This window comes from Siniperca chuatsi, linkage group LG23, assembly GCF_020085105.1.
Source record: "Siniperca chuatsi isolate FFG_IHB_CAS linkage group LG23, ASM2008510v1, whole genome shotgun sequence".
Classification (NCBI taxonomy): Eukaryota; Metazoa; Chordata; class Actinopteri; order Centrarchiformes; family Sinipercidae; genus Siniperca; species Siniperca chuatsi.
In genome coordinates this window covers 20,283,254-20,300,534 of record NC_058064.1, presented here as the reverse complement: position 1 = coordinate 20,300,534, position 17,281 = coordinate 20,283,254, and the positions used below count along the sequence as shown (strand labels likewise).

Sequence of the window (17,281 nt, the reverse complement as noted above, 5' to 3'; positions counted from 1 at the left end):
GAAACATTAACTTCATAAATGGACAGACCTCATAAACACAACTATCCTCATGAACACAACTGTCCCCATAAGGTTGGTATGTAAATGTGTGTGTGTGTGCCTGAGTGTGTGTGTGTGTGTGTGTGTCACAACTTGTTTTGAAGACAAAGGGTAAGGAAACAGCAGTTTTTACTTTAAGAGAGACTGACGAGAATAACAAATGCAGAAATCCTAGAAATTCACCTTTATAACAGCTTATTCCTATATATAAACACCAAGATAATACTTATGAAAAACACTGAAGAGCTATAACTCAAACCAGCGGTAATAATAGCTTATGAGAGCCAACTTTGTAGAAATTACATTTGAAAGCACTACCTCTTTAATTTCACATGTGCAAAACCTTAGAAAATCACCTTTATAACAACTTATCCCTATATACTTATTAGAGACACTGAAGATATATAACTCAAACCAGAGCCAATATATTATATGAAAATGACATTTTATAACACAGCCTCTTTAATTTCTCATACAAAACCTTCCGTGTATGCTTATGATGTAAAATGAGAGAAAAGGAAGGTACATTGTGTTCCCTGCTGGGTAATTATTACATTTATTCGGCGTGATTGAATCGTCTCTCAAAGCACTGTAAAACAATTTAAAAAAGCAAATACACTTACAGCGTGCCGATGGAAATCCTTCGCTGGAAGCCCCGCGGGATCTCAGGTGTGGATTCTCAGAACTGGAACTGGAACTGGTTCTCCTGTGGTTGCGACCCGATGAGAATCCTGGATCTCTGTCCGCTGGTTGAGGCCTAGACCTCTCTGCAGTCATCAGTGGTTGATTAGTGGTTGAGACAGACTCAAATGGAATGGCGGTTGTTCTTCAAAATTTTGATGCGGTATCACATCCCCTGGATCTCCTCCGGTTAACCGGACAGCCTCTAGAGAATGTTTAATGTTTTGACCACCTGAGGCATGCACGATTGTGTCATCCTGTGGCTGTCATGATGGCGATAGCCCTTCTTGGAAATATTGGTCCAAATCGCCCCACAGATCTAGCATGAGGAGAAAAAAAGTTTTTGATAAATATTCTGTGTAAATTTTAGGTAAAAAAAAAAAAATGTAGCAACTCACCGGGTAATACCATATCCTCTGAAAGCACAGATGAGGAGTCAGTATCAGATGAGGTCTCGGATGTTGAGGTATCAGTTGATGACTCTAAAAGATATAATTTATAATCACAGTAGGAAATAAAAGTCTAACTTACAAGACTCCTCTGCTTGAAGGTCCAGCCCTCTGTTTAGAGTCACTGCAAAGAATGAAAAAAGTCCCTATGTTTCTGCCTAAAGGTTTAAACGCGTAAAATATAGTTTTAAAGATATTGGTAATTTACCGGTTGCTTGAGCCATTTTCCGTTGTCAGATTCAGAAGTCTTCCTGCTCTCTGCATCTCACTTTGATATCTGTCTACTTCAATAGGTACCCCTGTCTTAATAGGATTCCTGTGTGAAAACAATGGTTGACCTCTTGACCTTCTCAGGCTCCTGTGTGTGTGTGTGTGTGTGTGTGTGTGTGTGTGTGTTTGGGGTGTATTTGGTGCAGAGATTAGCCTCTGAGATTTAACATTTATTTTACTTTCTTGTCGTTTTTGAGATGTTTATTATCCAGACCTCCAACACGGGGCTTCACACAGAAACTTCAAGTACATTTGACATCAGGCTCAGTGTTAAAGACGCTACTTGTAATTTCCCCTTATGATATTGTGAAACTTTAAAGTATAATCTTTTTTCAACATAAGAGTGAGTAAAGGTCCCCAGGTTCCTGATTTTCTGGGTAATTTATCTTATTTTGTACTAAGTGTTGTCTGGCTGACACGCATTCAATATGCCTTAAGGCCATAAAAGACATTCCTCGGTCTGTCTTCACACAATGGGCCTTAAGAAAGAGCAGGAAACATTGATCCTTCTAGGGACACAGGATGTATAGATGATTGAGAATTGCCTTAGGCATCCGTATGGTTTTATTTACTCTGTGTGTGAGGAGTTTCACACAGCAATTTCAAACTGCCTTTAAGGGTGATGGTATTACAGGGCAAAATTTGATATACCCTCATTCCTCAGTCTGCCTTCACACAATCTGCACCGGAGATGCAAGAGATGCTACTCGTGCAGGCTAATGCTAGCCACCGATCACAGTCTGCACAGAAGTTGTAAGGAATGCTGCACGTTGACATTCATCAACGGATATTCGGACATTTATTCAACTTCAAAACTTTAATCATTTTTTTTTAGTTCACAATTTCACAAAATCATTGCCTCACGCAAGCTCCTCCTAGACTATTTTCCCATTGGCTAACCCTAACACTGCTTGCGCTCCCATTGGTTCAAGCAAGCTCTGCCTACCCTCCCACATTCTTTCAATTCATTCACACCTCACTCTGCACCGGACAGACAACAGAGAAGGACGTGTCTTTTGCTCCTGAAAGAATAGATTTTTTTTACAGATGGTAAGTTTGTAAATTATTTTATATCCTTTTGATACTATTGATTTCACTTAAATGATTTAATCATATTATTTAATTTACTGGATTTTTTTCATTCCCACTCCTACTTTGCTCCCATTGGCTCCTGCTCACCACACCTGCTTCACACTCATTAGTCCACACATAGCACCACCCACTTCTGGAGGGAGGGAGGGTCAAGAGGTTTAGGGGCCGGGGTTTAATTCAGGTTTAATCAAAGGTCAAAGGTCATCATCCATCACTCGTTGATTAAAAAGTGACTAAGTGTTGCATATCACTCTCCGATGTAACTCCAGTTCTATAAGGATGTGTGTAGCTCTGTATCACAAAGTAACTTTGACACGACTGCAGGCTGTATAGAACTCAGCTGCTCGGCCGTTAACCAGGACCAAGAAGTACGACCACATCACACCTGTTTTAGCCTCTTTACACTGGCTCCCTGTTTGTTTTAGGATTGATTTTAAGATCAATTGATCTTGTTGATTACTTTTAAGGCTCTTCATGGCCTGGCTCCAGACTATATTTTAGACCTTGTAATCCCTTATGAACCCTCACGTAGTTTGAGATCTTCGGGCAGGGGTCTTCTGTCAGTTTTCATCCTGGACTCACGAACAAAGGGGGACAGAGCTTTTGCTATCAGGGCCCCGAGGCTCTGGAACAACTTGCCTGAAGACATCAAGCTGTCTGAGTCAGAGTCTTCGTTTAAGTCTCGTCTCAAAACACATTTTTATCTGACAGCAGATCCTGATTTTACCTGAACTGTTGATTTTATTGCTTTTGTGTATTTTATTTCTTTATATTTCGTCATTCACTGTGATATTTTATTTCTCTTGTTGTGAAGCACTTTGTTTTGATAAGTGCTCTATAAATAAAGTTTAATTATTATTATTATTATTTATGAAAGTTCTTAAACAGATACTGTGGGGAATATAATTAAAGTCCAACGGAAATCACTTTAGTCATCCCTTTTTGTAGTGAAAAATAACATGTTTTTTAAATGTATTGTTAATTGTTGTTCTACATGTTTTGTGTTGTGAGAATGGTGTTGGTTTTGATTAGTGACGTGTCAAAATAAGCGAGAGGAAATGACCTCATCTTGCATATTGCAGCTTGCATGTTGCACATTTGGTGAAACCCAGGATGTAAACAGTCGACAGTATACTTGCTATAACTTGAAATAACACCTCTTTAAGTGATTTCTCAATAAGACCCTGTATTAAATCAGGGAGCAGAAATAGTTAGAAAGCTGACAGTCAAGATGTTCCAGGGTACTTGAGTTGAGCATGCAGTACAAAAACAGATGGCGTGTCCTATATCTAACACACAGAAACAAACAATTGTCCTCTTCTGTACTTCCTTTTATAGAGTTGCTTTCTTACACTTCCCTTTTTCCAACCAAGCACATGTTCTCTGTCTGTCTGAATGTTTTCTTCCTTCCTCATTCAGACGCTTCATTTCGTCTCTGGACTACTGCAGCTAACAGCAGGTCACACTATGTCCTACAGTCTCAGCAGTAGATGACAGACACGTGAAGCAACAAGACAGGAAAGAAAGATCCAACAGGAAGGTGGGCGAAGTTTATCCACCAAAGCTTTTATTGCGTCTCATTTGTATAGTAGTGTTTTGGTTTTAATCACTGGGTTTGTAACACTAACTACTTTTGAGAACAACTTTGTAATTATTTCATTGAAATGACAAAAAAGGCAACTGGATACATGATGAACTGAGTTAGAGAGGCAAACAAGTTTCATAAGCTCCCAAAATCAATTGGAAAGTAGATGGTAAAATGAACCAGTTACAGAGACAGAGTGTGAAAGGAGAAGGAAAAGTACAGACAAAAAAGTAGATGTCTCTCTGTAAAAAAACAAACGGCAAACACACTCTCCGGTACTGTTGAGTCGATCATACAATCTGTGTGACCGGGCAGTGCTCAGGCTGATCCAGGAACAGCGTCTGGAACATGTGGTTGTAGAAGGAGGGGTGGTAGAGGCAGGCCCGGGCACAGTCTGGGCTGAAGTTCAACTCCAGGATCTGAGGCTGCATGACTTGCTCACCTGACCCAGGATCAGAACACACACAAATTAGATAAATGATTATTAGGGTGATTACACAGAACAGAAACAAGTGTTGTAAAAGGCGTTAGTATCCTATACAAAGACATCAAGAGTCTTTAAATATATATACACATATGTGCAGTATATTTAGGTTACATTAAAATTGCAAAGATTAAATGACTAATTGTTTAGCACGCCCACTTCACACAGTGATTGGCCAGGTGTGTGGAGGTGTGTTTTACATTCTTCACAGAATCATTTCTGTCACTTTTTGTGTGTACAACTGAGTTCAACACTATGAATGGCCTTTGAGGATAGACTTGCTGGGAGCAGTTTCATATAGGAACTATTTGTTAGAATAAACTGTACATAAGTTATCACATTTTTATGTTTTATTCCTAGTAGCCTTTAAAGTTCACAGCAATGCAGTGTGTGTGTTATTAAACTTGTGTCTGTGAGAATAACAGGAACGGCACCCTGCTATCTCATGACTGGCAGGGCAGGCTGACACCGCACCAGATGGTCTCAAGAGTAGTGGCTGCTCCCAAGGCCGCTCTCACGAGATAGACCAGTCTCAACATATCTTGTTGTTTATGAAGCATTATACACCTCCCCCACCCCTTAGAAAGCTATGTAACAGGGAATCTCTTTAAACTGAATAAAGAGAGGCAGCTGCATAGATGCACTTCAGAGTGAGTAGGAGATGTAACTGAATGCATCTATGCTTGCTCTCCTCATGAGTAAAAACTAAATAACGCCTTTGTCTTTCTTTCCTTGTGCATGATTTAAATGTTCTAGGTGTTTGAACCTGACACTATTTTCTTTCTACCCATAGTGCCTACATGAAACTACTCAACAAATCTGTGGATTAACTTGAGTAACCAGGTCATAATTTCTGGATAGAGACATAAATTTGTCAAATGTATTTTTTGGCACTTTGAGCACCATAAGGCGAGTGCCATATTGTCCCATTATATTAAAAAATTGCAGATATCTCTACGGCCGATATCTCCAAAACTCGGCAACTCACACCAGGTCGACTACAACAGAGAGTAGGATTTAATTTAAGCAATTATTTAAAAGTGAATTAGCATATGCAATAGTTTGTAATTATCAGTATATGATCAGTATATACTCATATGATAATCATAATATGTTTATTATTGATGGTAACCTGCTTTGATTAAAGACATGATGATGAAATGCATGATTTTTAAAATAATGTGTTGATTTAGCAACAAATGTTATGTTAACTCTTATTATAAGCCCCTTTAAGACACCCCTTTACATTAATCTGATGTCGGTCTCATGTCTGAATAAGCAGCCTTGTCACTTTTACGTAAAAGTCACGACAGCAATCTTACTAGGTCAGTCCTGTAACACTTCTGTGTCACTTTCAACTCGACACAAGTCTGAATTGAAAGCCTTCTGATAAACGTAACATGCAGAGAGAGAGACTGAACGTGCCATTGTACCGCCTTCTAAAAATCAATGTAATACATTTAGTACCTCAATCTTCATTTCCAACTTAACGTCCTGTCATTCAATGTTTGTGTAGTGTCAGATTTTATATAACAAGCAGCAGAATTCACTCTTTAATAACATTAAATAATTGAATGGAAGTACATCGGACCCACTGGTCTAGGGTGAAACAGAGCAAAATCTTCTAGGTCCAGCCTTACTCTTTCATTCTTTCTGGTCCTGTCCTAGACTGGGCCAGTTTTGGGGGGAAATCTTAAAATATGTTTTTCAGATATTTTAAATACTCATTTAGACCCCAATCCCTTGACGGGAGGGTGGAGCATTCCTCGCACTCATAATGATGGTTAATCAAAATAAGTCCATCAAATCCATCAGTGATGCAGCCTGTGAGAGAACAAAACACCTTCTTCCTTGCTATCATAAAAGTTTTAACTCACCACTGTTAACATATCCTGCGAGCACTGTGTCTCTCGTAAATGTGCTGTCAAAGCATTAAGGAAGATTAATGTAAACCTATGCACCTATGTCTTAAAGACAAAAAGGCATCACTTTAACAGATAGGATAGATGAAACCAACAATGTTACAAGTTCGTGTGAGTATGAAACTTGCTGAGCACAAGTGGCAATTACAAGATAATTGCTCAGTGAATTTATACCAGTGTGCCAATGTTTTTACTTGTTGTTTTCCTTTTGTAATAAAACCATTGAAATGATTATCTGTGACATGCTAAAGCATAGTGTAACAGTAGCACAAGTAGAGAAGAGTCACAGTCAGCAAACTGACAGTAATGTTGTACAGCAATATAGAAAACCCCTGACTGTATTGAGTTGATCAAGACATTTCAAGGCAAGGAGCGCCAATTCATAACAGAAGTTATCTCATTGCACTTTTCCTACAGAGCAGGTCTAGACTGTACTCTTTATATTATTTACAGAGATCCAACAAATCCCACTATGAGCAAGCACTTGGCAACTTGGCAAGGAAAAACATTGTTTTAAGAGGCAGAAACCTTGAACAGAACCAGAATAAAGTAATAATAATAGGAATGATAGTGATAGGAATAATAATGACAATAATAGTAATAAGTATAATAATAACAATTACCCTAACTATAAGCTTTATCAAAGAGGAAAGTCTTAAGCCTACACTTAAATGTGGAGATGGTGTCTGCCTCCCAAACCCATACTAGGATCTGATTCCACAGGAGAGGAGCTTGATAACTGAAGGTTCTGGCTCCCATTCTACTTTTGAAGACTATAGGAACCACAAGTAACCCTGCATTCTGGGAGTGCAGTGTTCTAATAAGGTAATAAGGTATTATGAGCTCTTTATGATATGATGGTGCCTGACCATTAAGAGCTTTGTAGGTGCAAAGAAGGATTTTAAATTCTATTCTAGATTTTACAGGAAGTCAGTGCAGAGAAGCTAATATTGGAGAAATCTGATCTCTTTTCCTAGTTCTTGTCAGTACACGTGCCGCAGCATTCTGGATCAACTGGAGAGTCTTAAGGGACTTATTGGGGCAGCCTGATAATAAGGAATTGTAATTAAAGTTTGTTTCATGTGGGAGTTAAAGGACAAATCCTGATCAAAGATAACTCTTATGGTGGTGCTGGAGGCCAGGGCAATGCCATCTAGAGTAACTATATCTTTAGATAATGTGTCTCAGAGGTGTTTGGAGTCAAGTACAATTACTTCAGTTTTGTCAGAGTTTAACATCAGAAAATTGCAGGTCATCCAGGTTTTTATGTCCTTAGGGCATGCGTGAAGTTTAGCTAACTGATAAATTTCATCTGGCTTGTTCAATAGATATAATTGGGTATCATCCACATAACAATGAAAGTTTATGGAGTGTTTCCTAATAATAGTCTAAAAGAAGCATATATAAGGTGAATAGAATCGGTCCAACCACAGAACCTTGTGGAACTCTGTGACTAACTTTGGCATACACGGAAGACTCACCGTTAACATGTACAAATTGAGATTGATCGGATAGATAGGATTTAAACCAGCTTAGTGCAGTTCCTTTAATGCCAATTTAATGTTCCAGTCTCTGTAATAGGATGTGATGGTCAATGGTGTCGAATGCAGCACTAAGATCTAACAAGACAAGTACAGAGACAAGTCCTTTGACCGATGCAATTAAAAGGTCATTTGTAATTTTCACCAGTGCTGTCTCTGTGCTATGATGCACTTTAAATCCTGACTGAAAATCCTCAAACTGTTATTTAGAAATTCACACAACTGATTGGCGACTGCTTTCTCATGGAGAAACAGAGAGAGAGATAGGGAAGGTTAGATATAGGTCTATAGTTGGCTAAAACCCCTGGATCAGAAGATATAGTGTTTCGCTTCAAGGTATCTTGAGAGAAAAAAAGAGGAAGTACATTCAGTGTGTGTGCTCGGAAAAAAGGGGAACTTAATCACATGGACAGTACCATAGAGGCCAAGAGCACATAGACGGCTTGTGATAAAGTAGAAGTAGCAAGCTAAGGTTGCTAGAATTTAGTGATCAAAATCGCTAAAATCGTGGCAATTCGTGCTAGTCGTGGCAAAACGGGATTCACAGTCGATTTTAGCATGAGGATATAGGGAAAAACTAGAATGATGATGATATTGCTATATAAACAGAACCTCTAAATTATAATAATTTCAATGCAGCTTCTGTCGTTTTCAATAAGCTTGGCATTTCCGCCCTCTAAAGTGACATAATGATGGTTTCTCGACTGATAAGGCCTGACAGTGTGAGACCATTTAATTAGCTAACCTTGTTACAAACCAACCAATTTCCACTTGCTTGAGCATTACAGCTATCAAGCTCCTCTCCTGTGGAATCAGGTCCCAGTTTGGTTTCGGGAGGCAGACACCATCTCTACATTTAAGAGTAGGCTTAAAACTTTCCTCTTGGATAAAGCTTATAGTTAGGGCTGGCTTGGGTGAGTCCTGAACCATCCTTTACTTATGCTGCTATAGGCCTAGACTGCCGGGAGACTTCCCATGATGCACTGAGCTCCTCTCTTCTCCTCACCCTCTCCCATCTGTATGCATTTTTATCCCATTACTGCATGTTACTAACTTGACATCTTCTCTTTCCCGTAGTTTTGTGCTTTCTCGTTTCTGTCCTCTCTCCTTCTGTCGCTTTCAGCCTCCGGAACTGCAGAGTCTGGATCTGTGAATGTGGGCCACCTGCTGCCCTCGTGTTCCTGCTCGACAACTGCTACTACAATTGTTATTACTATTATTATCATTCCTACCAGTATCATTCCTTTATTATTATTTTATTAATATTACCACTACCATTACATTATTATTATTTTAAAATTCTAGGTGGAATTTGCATTGTGCTTCCCCTCTCTCTCTCTGCGGAAGCTTTTCCTTGCCACTGTCGCCAAATGCTTGCTGATGGGATTTGTTGGGTCTCTGTAAAAAAAATATTATAAAGAGTATGGTCTAGACCTGCTCTGTAGGAAAAGTGCAATGAGATAACTTCTGTAATAATAATAATAATAAAATTTGTAAGTACAAAGTGCTTCACAGAGAGAGAAATAAAATACCACAGTGAATGATAAAATACATAAAAACCACTAAAATAAACAGACAGCTCAGGTAAGATCAGGATATGCTTTCCGATAAAAATGCATTTTGAGAAAAGATTTAATAGAAGACACTGACTCAGAAATAAAATTGAATTCAATATTCAGATGTAGCTAGTTTAATAGCTCTAATCACACAGTGCAAAAACAACCCATGGATGTTTTAAGAGATCTGGATTGGGCGGAGCTGGCAGTCAGCCTTGTTGCTTCTGGTGTATGCACTGGGTAGGCAAGTTAGGCAGCCATTGCATATTCAGTCCACCTGACAACAACAAAAAACTAAAAAAAACCAACAAACTAGAATTAGTGTCCCTTGGTTGTATGCCTCTGCCAACCAGTCAAGTTGCAGTTTACATCCATGTCTGTCCAGACTCAAAGTGTATTTTTTTGGCTAAATGGAATGTTATCTCTATATTGATGATACATATGTATGATTCCAGTGAATATACATTGTTGAACTGATTAATGAAGGATTATCATAGATGTATTGGCTAAACAGGTACAAATGTACTGGATTCCTATGTAAAGATGGACTCTATAGAGTATAGCTACACAAAATGTCCTGCTTTTGTTTTCTCCTGGCATTTTTAGATGCAAAGCCTCTCTATGAGCTGTAGGTGAAACTCACTCACAGGATCATGATTAACTAGGCACGCTCCAATATGTTGTTTGCAGTCACGTGATTCTGATGACGCTCGAAATTCAGAATGAGCCAGGAAGTGAAAGGTAGAATGGACAAGATGGAGGAAAGCCTGTACTGTGCTAGTTATTGTTTACTCATTGTGTCGTCCCAGTCAACATGTATGTGAAATCTGGAATTGCCCAATTCATTCTTAAATTATCGCTAAAAACCTATTTCGAGGTCACAATGACCTTTAAGTAAAAAGTGTCACCTATTCAGTGTCCAACCAGCTGTGAAATATGGTCACAATCTCCCCTTCTGTTCCTGAGTTATGGTGTTGAATAATGATGTTAATGATAATACTTTGTCAGATAGAGTCTGAAATTTTTCTTGCATCACAGCAGCTCCACTTGCAACGTCACAGAAAAGACAAAAATTAAGACAAAGAAATAAACATAATTTTACAATCCTAGAATACAATTTTCAAGGCCCTTCAACGTACATTTGATCTGGGATTAAGCTCCATATTTCATTTTAGGATTGGCTGGTGTACAAATGAGTGCAGCCCAGGGTTGCCTAAGTTACTTGACAGAGTTACTAGAGCTGTATCATCAATAATGGCCAAAAAAGTTTTTTCCCCAGGACATATAATGTCACAGAGAATTTGAACTTTGACTTTTAGGGTAAAAAATGTCATCACTTCATCGTTGTATCCCATTAAACATCTGTCTGAAATTCTTATATTATAATTACTGCATCAATTCTTGAGTTATGGCCAAAAACCTGTTTTGTGAGGTCACAGTGACCTTGTCTTTTGACCATCAAATTCTAACAGACTCAAATAGGGTCACCAGTCAGGTCTCGGATACTATGGACCAGGGACATTCAATTCAATGTATAGACCGTACTCTTTATAATATTAATCCGCGAAGAACTCTTGGCTGGGTCACCAAGGGTGGTGTTAACCCTAACCCTGACCCTAACCCAACATGACTTGAGCCAGTGCCCTGCAAATGCAATACCTTAGGCATTTGCAGACTCCTAACCTAACCCTAACAGCCACTTGTCAGTGGAAATGCCATTTGGGTGCCCTGCATTTGCTGGCCTTTCATAAGTTTAAATATTTTCAGTATCAACACCTGTGAGATGGAAAGTAGAGTTATGGCTTCTGAAACAGTTTGGGCTGAGGCTCCAATCCCCTGAGGCTCAAAGCATAGTTAGTACATATTTCTTTACCCTGCCGAAGAATGAATGCTCACCATTTTGCCCTGTACTCCACTTCAGCATGAGGTCGACGGCATAGATTGCCCGGGATGATGGGTAGGGACAAATACCATAGGGAGCCGGTCGAGACGAGGCTGCCTGGAAGAGTTCCTTGAACGCTTTAAACAACTCTGCCTGTAAGGGAAAGGAAGGAAGGGAAGCAAAAAGATAACAGGAGAAAAGTACATGATAAAAGGAGGACCTGAATAACACAAAGAAACAGCACAAATATGCCCTTAGAGACAATGTAAACTATGGTTCACTTTCTGGGTGACGCTTGAGATGATTATCAGTCTGATTTACACCAGAATTGCTCATTCTGACACAGAAAGCTTAATCAGGAGGTGTCAGTGCTTTACAGGTTCAGAAATGTACATCCCAACATCTGTAAGAGTCCTAATGTGTGCTGAGATCAGAGATTAAGTTAATGATTGGAGACCTCAAGAGCCATTAAGAGCTTTGTTTGTAATTAGGTGAGTTAACAGACAGGTATGACAGCCCAGGAACTAAAAGTGGACCACCCTCCTGTGGTCAAAATGTAGGTCAAGTTCCTTAATTCAAGAAGTTCCTCAAAACATTCCCATAGTTGAAAAGGGCTAAAAGTTTACACTTACCTCTACCTCCTTCCATGAATACAGTGGGTACTGCTTCTCAAACATAGGAATAAACTCATTGAAGTGCACCTAGAGACAGAGAGAAAGTGATTCAATTTCTTAGAAGACTTATAACAGTTAACAACTGCACCTTCATGACTACTGATCCAAGCTTGCATTAGGTTTTCATGTCGTACTTAAGTCGTAGACCATAGTGACCAGAACACGTTCTTGTGACCACGGATTGATTTCACAAAAAGATAGTGCTAGGATGAGCTAACAGGCAAAAAAAAAAAACTATAAAAAAGTACCTGCTTAAGTTCCACGCCCTCTGCATAGTTCATGACAGTGAAGTGCTTTTGGTAATCATCAAAATGGTCCAAGGAGAAAGGTCTAGATAGAAGAAACAAAGATCAGGTCCAGGCATGAGAAAGAGTTCACTCTCTATATTTAGATAAATACTTTATCACTACCAATAAAATAGTTAACGAAACCAATATTATACTGCATTTGAGGTGGCTCTAATACAACCCATTGGCAGGTATTATACCCATAACTGAGCATGAGGTCAGACAAGAGGTGTTGCAAAAATCAGAATCAGAAATACTTTACTATTGATCCCCGAAGGGAAACTCTTTGTTATAGTAGCTCGCCTTTACGTCAGTGCACACAGGAGAAAGCACCAGCAAAAAATATAATACACTATAAAACACTATAACAACAGGTCAGAAAATAAATTAAGTACCAGGTGGGTATAAGTATAAGATAAAATAGTGTGAAGTACCAAGTGGGTTTACCGGTTGATGATGATAATACAGTATAATAATACAATGTAATAAAATCAGTAATAAGTGATAAGCAGTGGTGCATGTACTGTCAAGTTAAGTGTAGCTTATTGAGATTATTAAGATATTGCACAGCAGTAGTGGAGGTATATAATATAAAATAAACTAAATATTGCACAGAAAGAAGAGTAGTACACAGAATATTGCACAATTATTCAAGTATGGCAGAGATGTAATTATCAATGTCCAGTTTAGTGACCTAGGGTCATACAGACTACACTTACAGGGAGGAGTTAAAGAGTTTGATGGCCACAGGCAGGAATGACTTGGCACTCTGTGGTGCTTTTTGGTGGGATGAGTCTTCTGCTAAAGGTGCTCCTTTGCTTGACATCATGGAGTGGGTGGGAGACACTGTACAAGATGGCATGTAGTTTGGCCAGCATCCTCCTCTCTGACAACACCGACAGAGAGTCCAGCTCCACCCCCACAATGTCACTGGCCTTACGGATCAGTTTGTTAAGTCTGTTGGCGTCCGCTACCTTCAACCTGCTGCCCCAGCATGCAACAGCATACAGGATAGCACTGGCCACCACAGACTCATAAAACATCTTCAGCATTGTCCGGCAGATGTTGAAGGACCTCAGCCTCCTCAGAAAATAGAGGCGGCTCTGGCCCTTCCTGTAAACAGCTTGAGTGTTCTTGGTCCAGTCCAGTTTGTTATCCAAGTGTACTCCCAGGTACTTGTAATCCTCCACAATGTCCACACTGACCCCCTGGATGGAAACCGGGGTCGCTGGTGCCTTGGCCCTCCGTAGATCCACAACCAGCTCCTTGGACTTTGTTGCATTGAGCTGCAGATGGTTCTGCTCACACCATAAGACAAAATTACCCACCACAGCCCTATACTCTCAGTCTCATCACCACCGCTGATACATCCCACCACAGGAGAGTCATCAGAAAACTTCTGAAGGTGGCAGGACTGTGTGGTAGCTGAAGTCTGTGGTGTAGATGGTGAAGAGGAAGGGAGAGAGGACAGTCCCCTGAGGGGCCCCAGTGTTGCTGACCACGCTTTCCGACACACAGTGCTGCAGACGCATATGCTGTGTCTGCCAGTCAGGTAGTCAACAATCCAGGACACGAGGGGGGCATCCACCTGCATCGCTGCCAGCTTCTCGCCCAGCAGGGCTGTCCGGTGGTGTTGAAAGCACCGGAGAAGTCAAAAAACATGATCCACACTGTGCTTGCCGGCTTGTCCAGGTTATTAGGTAGTTTGGCTGAAGAAGAACAAAATGAAGACGTTGGAGTGGCCTAGTCAAAGTCCTGACCTGAATCCTATTGAGATGCTGTGGCATGACCTTAAAAAGGCAGTTCATGCTCGAAAACCCTCCAATGTGGCTGAATTACAACAATTCTGCAAAGATGAGTGGGCCAAAATTCCTCCACAGTGCTGTAAAAGACTCATTGGAAGTTATCGCAAACACTTGATTGCAGTTGTTGCTGCTAAGGGTGGCCCAACCAGTTATTAGGTTTAGGGGGCAATCACTATTTCACACAGGGCTATGTAGGTTTGGATTTTGTTTTCCCTTAATAATAACAACCTTCATTTAAAAACTGCATTTTGTGTTTACTTGTGTTATCTTTGACTAATATTTAAATTTGTTTGATGATCTGAAACATTTAAGTGTGACAAACATGCAAAAAAAATAAGAAATCAGGAAGGGGGCAAACACTTTCACACCACTGTAGCTTCAAAAAATACGTACCATTTTTATTTCACTCAGTATCATACCTAAACTAAAAAGATTCTATGCTGAAAGGGTGTAGGGCTTTCACCACATATTTTGTCAGTTCTGCGACATTTGTTAACCTGTCCTGATTCATTTTTCCTTTTGCTGTGTTTGCTCCTCACTGGGGGGCTGTGCTACAGCTGCAGAAGCTAAAGTAAAAACAACACAGTGGAAATAACATTAATTCTACGTTATCATTCAGTAAACATTAACTAAATAAATTACTGATTTTCTGCATGCATGATGCACGTTCCCTGAAGGTGAAATGGTTGTTGCACTGCTACAAGTCACAGAACCTGACAGGTCACAGAATACAGTGTAAAACCGGTGGTAGACTGAGGCTAAGCACTCGTCCTCTAGTGGATAATCGCAGTGGGGTACAAGGGGTCACGTTCCCCCAGTATATGAAAATGGAAATGTGTTGCCCCTAATAAAACTTTGTCCTTTCACCCTCCGTGGGTGGTCTCATCCTTCGAGCTTGGGTCCTCTACCAGAGGCCTGGGAGCTTGAGGGTTCTGCGCAGTATCTTTGCTGTTCCTAGTACTGCACTCTTCTGGACTGAGATGTCTGGTGTTCTTCCAGGGATCTGCTGTAGCCACTCCTCCAGTTTGGGGGTCACTGCCCCGAGTGCTCCGATGACCACGGGCACCACTGTTGCCTTCACCTTCCAGGCCTTCTCCAGCTCTTCTCTGAGCCCTTGGTATTTCTCTAGTTTCTCATGTTCCTTTTTCCTGATGTTGCCGTCACTTGGTATTGCCACGTCAACCACAACGGCTGTCCTCTGCTGTTTGTCCACCACCACGATGTCAGGTTGGTTCGCCATTACCATTCTGTCAGTCTGAATCTGGAAGTCCCACAGGATCTTGGCTCGGCCATTCTCTACCACCTTTGGAGGTGTTTCCCACTTTGACCTCGGGGTTTCCAGTCCATACTCAGTGCAGATGTTCCTGTACACTATGCCAGCCACTTGGTTATGGCGCTCCATGTATGCTTTTCCTGCCAGCATCTTACACCCTGCAGTTATGTGCTGGATAGGCCTCTTTGCACAGCCTACACCTTGGGTCTTGTCTGGTGTGGTAGTTCTGGGCCTCTATTGCTCTGGTGCTCAGGGTCTGCTCCTGTGCATGATAAGTGCCTCTGTGCTGTCCCTCAGTCCAGCCCGCTCTAGCCATTGGTAGGATTTCTTGATATCAGCCACTTCAGTTATGTTCCGGTGGTACATCCCATGCAGGGGTTTGTCCTCCCATGATGGTCCCTCCTCCAGCACCTCTTCCTCTGTTCCCCATTGCCTGAGACATTCCCTGAGCACGTCATCTGTTGGGGCCTTATCTTTGATGTACTCGTGGATCTTGGATGTTTCATCCTGGATAGTGGCTCTCACACTCACTAGTCCACGGCTGCCTTCCTTACGGCTAGCGTACAGTCTCAGGGTGCTGGATTTGGGATGGAACCCTCCGTGCATGGTGAGGAGCTTTCGCGTCTTAACGTCTGTGGTCTGTATCTCTTCCTTTATTATTCCCGCAGGGTATCTGATCACTGGCAGGGCGTAGCTGTTTATTGCCGGGGCCTTGTTCTTGCCATTGAGCTGACTTCTTAGGATTTGCCTTACTCGTTGGACGTATTTGGCAGTTGCTGTTTTCCTTGTTACCTCTTCGAGGTTGCCATTTGCCTGTGGTATTCCAAGGTACTTGTAACCATCCTCAATGTCTGCTATTGTTCCTTCTGGGAGTGAGACCCCTTCTGTGTGGACTACCTTCCCTCTCTTTGTCACCATTCGACTGCACTTCTCAAGCCCGAATGACATCCCAATGTCAGAACTGTAGATCCTGGTGGTGTGGATCAGTGAGTCGATGTGCCGCTCGCTCTTAGCGTATAGCTTGATGTCATCCATGTAGAGGAGGTGACTGATGGTGGCCCTGTTCCTGAGTCGGTATCCATAGCCAGTCTTGTTGATTATTTGGCTGAGGGGGTTCAGACCTATGCAGAACAGCAGTGGGGACAGAGCATCTCCTTGGTATATGCCACATTTGATGGATACTTGTGCAAGTGGCTTGCCATTGGCCTCAAGGGTGGTTTTCCACAGCCTCATCGAGTTTGCAATGAAGTCTCTTAGAGTGACATCTGTTGATGTTGTACATCTCCAAGCATTCAGTGATCCATGTGTGCGGCATTGAGTCATATGACTTCTTGTAATCAATCCAGGCAGTGCACAGGTTGGTGTGTCGGGCTCTGCAGTCTTGGGTGATTGTTCTGTCAACCAGGAGTTGGTGTTTGGCTCCTCTGGTTCCTTTGCCAATGCCCTTCTGTGCTTTGCCCATGTATCGATCCATGTGTCCACTTATCTTAGCCGCGATGATGCCTGACATGAGCTTCAATGTTGTGGAGAGACAGGTTATTGGCCGATAGTTGGATGGGACTGTACCCTTTGCAGGATCCTTCAGGATCAGGATTGTGTGCCCTTCGGTAAGCCATTCAGGGTGCGTCCCATATCTTAGCAGCTGGTTCATTTGTGCTGCTAGGTGCTCATGGAGTGCAGTGAGCTTCTTTAGCCAGTAGGTGTGGATCCTGTCAGGGCCCGGTGCTGTCCAGTTCTTCAT

The 17,281-nt window shown here is 41.3% G+C and overlaps 1 protein-coding gene and 1 long non-coding RNA gene across 3 annotated transcripts in view; one reads left to right on the top strand and one right to left on the bottom strand.

Annotated features, from left to right (window-relative positions):
* Window positions 1–1,381: 1,381 nt before the first annotated feature.
* On the top strand, window positions 1,382–5,313 carry LOC122871158. Its single transcript, XR_006376803.1, has 2 exons — window positions 1,382–2,489; window positions 3,951–5,313. It is a non-coding gene; the product is annotated as an uncharacterized LOC122871158 (long non-coding RNA).
* The window catches only part of ttll12 (tubulin tyrosine ligase-like family, member 12), a 32,477-nt gene continuing 19,273 nt past the window's right edge, over window positions 4,078–17,281 (bottom strand). For both annotated transcript variants that reach the window (XM_044185882.1, XM_044185881.1), the window contains 4 exons: window positions 12,424–12,505; window positions 12,134–12,202; window positions 11,516–11,654; window positions 4,078–4,558 (listed from right to left, as the gene is read on the bottom strand). In XM_044185882.1, coding sequence (XP_044041817.1) covers window positions 4,407–4,558; window positions 11,516–11,654; window positions 12,134–12,202; window positions 12,424–12,505 — 442 coding nt within the window. In that variant the 3' untranslated portion in view covers window positions 4,078–4,406. The remainder of the gene's footprint in view (window positions 4,559–11,515; window positions 11,655–12,133; window positions 12,203–12,423; window positions 12,506–17,281) is intronic.